Source organism: Procambarus clarkii, chromosome 69 (genome assembly GCF_040958095.1).
Source record: "Procambarus clarkii isolate CNS0578487 chromosome 69, FALCON_Pclarkii_2.0, whole genome shotgun sequence".
In the NCBI taxonomy this organism is placed as follows: Eukaryota; Metazoa; Arthropoda; class Malacostraca; order Decapoda; family Cambaridae; genus Procambarus; species Procambarus clarkii.
In genome coordinates, this window is record NC_091218.1 from 19,773,329 (window position 1) to 19,780,190 (window position 6,862).

General features: G+C 46.2%; 1 protein-coding gene across 11 annotated transcripts in view; it reads left to right on the forward strand.

Annotated features, from left to right (window-relative positions):
- LOC123772105 (uncharacterized) overlaps positions 1-6,862 on the forward strand; it is a 98,659-nt gene that overhangs the window by 61,333 nt on the left and 30,464 nt on the right. For all 11 annotated transcript variants that reach the window (XM_069311153.1, XM_069311147.1, XM_069311146.1 and 8 more), the window contains 3 exons: positions 2,108-2,277; positions 2,537-2,780; positions 5,753-5,915. In XM_069311153.1, the coding sequence (XP_069167254.1) occupies positions 2,108-2,277; positions 2,537-2,780; positions 5,753-5,915 (577 nt within the window). The remainder of the gene's footprint in view (positions 1-2,107; positions 2,278-2,536; positions 2,781-5,752; positions 5,916-6,862) is intronic.

Consider the following 6,862-nt stretch of genomic DNA (forward strand, 5'->3'; position numbering starts at 1 on the left):
AATATTGGTCAGTATTTGCTGACCATGAATGGTTCTCCTTGCTTGTGGCTGGAACTGCATATGCCTTCTCCCTTCGCTTGCCACACGTCCTGCTTCACCACTGTCCTCCGACGGTGCGAAATTAAATATACATAATCTGTAACAATTTCCCCCTACTTGAACTGGTCCGTACAGCGTCGATCTAGCTGCCTGCAGGTCGACGTTCAAACCTCGATGGTCCTAGTAGATTTACACCGTCATATCCCAGCTCCTTGCCCTATGTCCCTTCCAAGGGCTATATAGTCATGGTTTGGCGCTTTCTCATAATTGCCTTACCTCTGTAACGACTATAATTAACCACTGTATCATGTCCCTGTATCATGTTTTCTTCCATGTATTTTATATACCATTATTATTATTATTATTAAGTGATTTCAGGAGGCGAAGGACTTGATCTTGTCATATAACACCTTGTGAGAGCTTTAACACACTGCTGCCAGCCAGCCACAGAGGCTATCGTACTGGATTATTAACTTGTATTTTAGGAACAAAGTAGGTCGCCAGTTAATTAGTTTTATTAATTTATAATTGCAATCAAGGGGTATCTTTTTCCTATCTACCTCTTCCCCTCGGTCTCCCATTCTCTCTTTTCCACTCTCTTTCCTTGCGCTCTTCGCTCTCTTCCCTTCTCCCTTCCCTCCCACACTCCCACATACACAGGTGATGAAATCGAAGCGGAGCTCTGGCGGTCATGGAAGCACTTTAATTATTAGGAATCAGTATCTTGGGAAGATAGAGGGGCCGACAGGGAATTGGGAGCTGCACAACCTCGCTGATATATGGTGTGATGGCTCGCGCTTGGCCACCCATATGTCTGTGTAAATAAAGACGTACAGAAAGTTGTGGCTGTGAGCAGACTGATGGAACGGGAAGTATTTGAATAAACATGTGAATGCAGTGCTTTTTGTGTGTGTGTTGGGGGGGGGGTGAGGGTGGCGGGAAGCATCATTGATCTTAATAATCATGAAGGTGTCTTCAATACGCCATCACTGCATCCGAGTCTCCCTGTTGCACCAATATTGACAGTTTAGAAGACGACCCTCAATGCTGTTAACACTATACACGACCACCACTATCTTTGATAACACGACCTACTGTCCTCAGTACCATTCAGAGCACGACTTACTCCCTCAATACCCTTCATAACTAGGACTGGTATCCTCAGTACCTTTGATAATACGACCTATTATCCTCAGTATCTTTGATAACACGGCCTACGGTCCTTAGTACCCTTGATAACACGACCTACTGTCCTCAGTACCCTTAACACAGCCTACAGTACACCACCCATTAGGGCAGCACACACCTTTACACCCCGGAATGTGCTGTGCACCTCTACAGTTCCCGTATGTCTACTCCCCGCCTCTTTAGCGCCTGTGCGGAGTGTACACTTGCACAAAGATAGACTCCTGGTTTAACCTTAACGACGAATGGACACCTGCTCCGCCTGGGGGGCGCCAGATCACTTTCAATTACATGATTTTACCCATACAGTTTTGATACTGCCCTCTGGCAGTCCTATTGAACGGTCCGGTTTGTTACGACACCTGGCGTTCGTAACAAACCTGACTTAGAGGAAAGTTGATAGATGTTGAACGTTTTCTGGCTGGTTCTTCGGTCAGGGTTACGGTGTCCGGCGCCGGCTTGGCCGAGAGGTGCCGGAAGTTGGCAGGTCTTGGTGAGCTCTGGGTGTGCCCACAGACTTGCTGAGGGCGGTCTTCATTTCTGCCGGAGGACACTGGAAGACATTTAGCATTTTAGAAGGGGGCTCCGTGTTTATGTTTGGCTACCCAGTGTTCTCTGTGTGGGGTGGGGCCGGTGCTTGCTTCTCTGAAAGACTCCTGGGGCTTCCCAATCATCTGCCCATCAGTGTGTTTATTTTGCTGCAAGTTACATTCGTTTCCGCCGACAGATTTTTATTTAGCCATATGGCTTTGCGATTTACCCTTCGGTACACCGAGTCACATGCAGCACCTCTGCCGTCACGGCCCCCTAAAACAACAACAACTATGTATGGTGTACACCGGTACAATGGTACATGTGGTGTACAACTTGGTTCTCTATACAGATACGAGTCACTGCGGCTACACCGGCGGCGAGCACTGCAGGCAGACGAGACGTGCGAGTGGCTCAACCTGCTAGTGAACCGGTGGTGGGTCTTCTCCTCTGCCTCCATCTTTGCCAGGGTCAAGGCCGCCCTCGATCCCAGACTCAATGATGCCAAGCCCGCCTTTCTAGGTGGGTTCCTACAGCAAGCCCGCTTTCCTGGATGTCTGCATAGTCGAGCATCAGCTTACATAAGTCAAGCCTAGCTGTATGCGGTGCTGTAGTCATGCCAGTGTATAGTACTGTAGCCACACCAGCATGTGTACTGTAGTTATACCAGCTTGTGATACTGTAATTATGCTTGCGTGTGGTACTGTAGTCACGCTGGCATGTGGTAAGACTGATGGACCATTGGGCATGATGTTCTAACACTGTTATTTCCTCCCGACAGAGGCCATCTCTCTAAAGCAGTTGAGTCTTGGAGATCGGACGCCCGTGCTGCGTAGTGTGAGGGCGTGGGACATCTCCAGTACAGCTGGGGGTATAGAGGGCATGCCCCGCCGCCAACTGTGCCCAGCACGCCCACCTCCGGGCCTCGCACACGCCCCCACACACACCCTAGCCATTATGTGTGATCTCGCTCTCGACTCAGATTCCTTCTCTGCCGTCCTCGCCGCAAGGATAGGTGGCAAGGGGTGAGTATCTCGGTGTGGTTGATTGATGGGATAACTGCAGACAGTGATGCAGTGGTCATACATTCCGCCCAGTCAAGATCACCCATATCATCCAAGAGTGCAGTGAAGCCATACCTGATACCTTGATACCATATGTGACATATTTCTCTCCATTTATGTACCTTTGGCATCTTTACACTTTGCATGACCACACAAACCCATAAACAAAACAGAAAGTCTATTAAGAGCAAAAACACCACACAAAATTAGCCAATTGGCCATCGAAATTTAATTGATTTGATCTTAGGATTTAGGTAACCTTCCAAAACAACGACAACAACAATCTAGCCGATTGTCGGATAGTGATATTAGGAGGATGGGGAGAGGGATAGTGACATTAGGAGGAGGAGGGGAGAGGGATAGTAACATTAGGAGGAGGAGGGAAGAGGGATAGTGACATTAGGAGGAGGGGAGAGGGATAGCGACATTAGGAGGAGGGAGGAGAGGGATAGTGACATTAGGAGGATGGGGAGAGGGATAGTGACATTAGGAGGATGGGGAGAGGGATAGTGACATTAGGAGGAGGGAGGAGAGGGATAGTGACATTAGGAGGAAGGAGGAGAGGGATAGTGACATTAGGAGGATGGGGAGAGGGATAGTGACATTAGGAGGATGGGTGAGAGGGATAGTAACATTAGGAGGAGGAGGGGAGAGGGATAGTGACATTAGGAGGAAAAGGGGAGGAAAGGAATAGTGACATTAGGAGGAGGGGAGAGGGATAGTGACATTAGAAGGATGGGGAGAGGGATAGTGACATTAGAAGGATGGGGAGAGGGATAGTGACATTAGGAGGAAGGGGAGAGGGATAGTGACATTAGGAGGATGGGGAGAGGGATAGTGACATTAGGAGGATGGGAAGAGGGATAGTGACATTAGGAGGATGGGGAGAGGGATAGTGACATTAGGAGGATGTGGATAGGGATAGTGACATTAGGAGGATGGGGAGAGGGATAGTGACATTAGGAGGATGTGGATAGGGATAGTGATTTTAGAAGGATGGGGAGAGGGATAGTGACATTAGTAGGATGGGGAGAGGGATAGTGACATTAGTAGGATGGGGAGAGGGATAGTGACATTAGTAGGATGGGGAGAGGGATAGTGACATTAGGAGGATGGGAGAGGGATAGTGACATTAGGAGGATGGGGAGAGGGATAGTGACATTAGGAGGATGTGGATAGGGATAGTGATTTTAGAAGGATGGGGAGAGGGATAGTGACATTAGTAGGATGGGGAGAGGGATAGTGACATTAGTAGGATGGGGAGAGGGATAGTGACATTAGGAGGATGGGGAGAGGGATAGTGACATTAGGAGGATGGGGAGAGGGATAGTGACATTAGTAGGATGGGGAGAGGGATAGTGACATTAGGAGGATGGGGAGAGGGATAGTGACATTAGTAGGATGGGGAGAGGGATAGTGACATTAGGAGGATGGGGAGAGGGATAGTGACATTAGGAGGATGAGGAGAGGGATAGTGACATTAGGAGGATGGGGAGAGGGATAGTGAAATTAGGAGGATGGGGAGAGGGATAGTGACATTAGTAGGATGGGGAGAGGGATAGTGACATTAGTAGGATGGGGAGAGGGATAGTGACATTAGGAGGATGGGGAGAGGGATAGTGACATTAGGAGGATGGGGAGAGGGATAGTGACATTAGGAGGATGGGGAGAGGGATAGTGACATTAGGAGGATGGGGAGAGGGATAGTGACATTAGGAGGATGGGGAGAGGGATAGTGACATTAGGAGGATGGGGAGAGGGATAGTGACATTAGGAGGATGGGGAGAGGGATAGTGACATTAGGAGGATGGGGAGAGGGATAGTGACATTAGGAGGATGGGGAGAGGGATAGTGACATTAGGAGGATGGGGAGAGGGATAGTGACATTAGGAGGATGGGGAGAGGGATAGTGACATTAGGAGGATGGGGAGAGGGATAGTGACATTAGGAGGATGGGGAGAGGGATAGTGACATTAGGAGGATGGGGAGAGGGATAGTGACATTAGGAGGATGGGGAGAGGGATAGTGACATTAGGAGGATGGGGAGAGGGATAGCGACATTAGGAGGATGGGGAGAGGGATAGTGACATTAGGAGGATGGGGAGAGGGATAGTGACATTAGGAGGAACACAAAAATTTAAATCTGCTCCCAAATCTACAAAAGAAAAAGAAAAATTCGCCAACAAAAACAAAAATCCAACAACGAAATAATGCCAAATCCGCCAACAAGATAATTCCTAATTCACCCAACAACAAAAATTCCATATCCACCAACAAAAAATTTCAAATCTGCCAACAAAAAATCCAAATTCACCACCACCAGCAACAACAAAATCTGCCACAAAAAAATCAAAATCTGCCAACAAAAAATTCCTATTCTACCAACTTTAAAAAAATAGTTCCAGATCCGTCAACAACAAAAATCGAAATGCGGCAACAAAAAATTCCTAATTCTCCAACATACAAATTCCAAATCCGCCAATGTAGAATTCCATATCCGCCAATCCAATGAAAATCCTCTAACGAGAATAGAGCAAATCCACCAACAACAAAAAAATCCAAATCCGCCAATAATTTGGTGGATTCATTCCAAAATTCCAAATCTTAAGAGTGACATGAGGAGGGTTGACCCGAGTACAGTGGCACCTCACTCCTGGTGGAGGAGGTTGGCAGGAAGGCTTGTAATATACTGGCTTTCCTTTACAGTGGTAATGCAACAAATACATTAGTAATATTTGAATTCTTTTATTTTCCAGTTTCGACATAATGCAACAAATACATTAGTAATATTTGAATTCTTTTATTTTCCAGTTTCGACATAAAGATTTTACCAATGTACAACTTTACAAAGCAGTTGTATTTATTTGTATTAATCCAATTATATGTGAACAAAATAAAATACATTACCAGTATTGAAGATGTGTGTGTGTCAGGGTGGGTGTGGACCTGGATGTGGGCGTGGAGAAGCTGGCAGTGCTGGGGCGTGTGGTGGTGACAGCTACATTGGACATGGAGGCACCCTTCCCACACCTCACCCGCCTGGCCCTCTCCTTCACTGAGAAGCCCCAAGTGTGGTTCAGTGTCAGGATCCTCAAGGTCAGTCCTCCTCCTCCTCCTCCAACCCCTCTCACTTCTATAACCCCTCTCACTCCTACAACCCCTCCTGAGAGTCTTACAACCTTATATTACATCCCCCCCCTCTGCATCTGGTTCACTTGACCCTACAACCTATTCCCACAGCTTTACAACTTATCCATTCAGCTTGCAACCTATTCTTTTAGCTCGACAACATGGGAGAGAACCAACTGTGTTAAGAAAGTCGTGCCTAACAAACTTGATTCAGTTTTATGACAGTTACTAAAATAAGGCTGGAGAGACCTATCCTTGGTTTAATTATCTGTCTCCTGGACCCTTCAATTTCCTTAGCTCTAATGCTTTTTCCATGACTATCCCCTGAGCCCAATAACATCTATTGAGCCATATAACATATTCCCTTTAACATAAAACCTATTCTAACAACCATGCACCCTAACCCTTGAGCTTTGGAAGCTATCCACTTCCACTAAAAATTCTGTAACTTGAGCTGCACAACCTGTTCCTGAGTCCTACAAGTTATCTTATGCCTTATTTCATTATGTTTACTTCTTATCCCTGATACTATATATCCACTTGCTTTTCTGACCAATATATGCACTGTATTATATACTATTCATATATCTTGACCTCTGGTAACCATTTCTTTCAAACTTCACCTCTGACCTATGTTAACATTTCATATTTTCTTTATTTTTCTCCTATTCTGCAAAAAGGTTTTCTGATATGTTTTTGATCTTTGGAGTGTATTAACCTTCAGCAACCCACATTGATCTCTTGACTTTATTTGACTGAGGTTACCAGGTGACTCCTTGACCTTCCTTAAATTATTCTGTCTTGATAACCTTAACTGATCCATCACATTTGGCATCATCTGAACACCTTGAGCTATCACTGTCCCTCACTGATCTTTGTTTACCTGTTCCATCCTTATGACCTTTCCTGGTCCT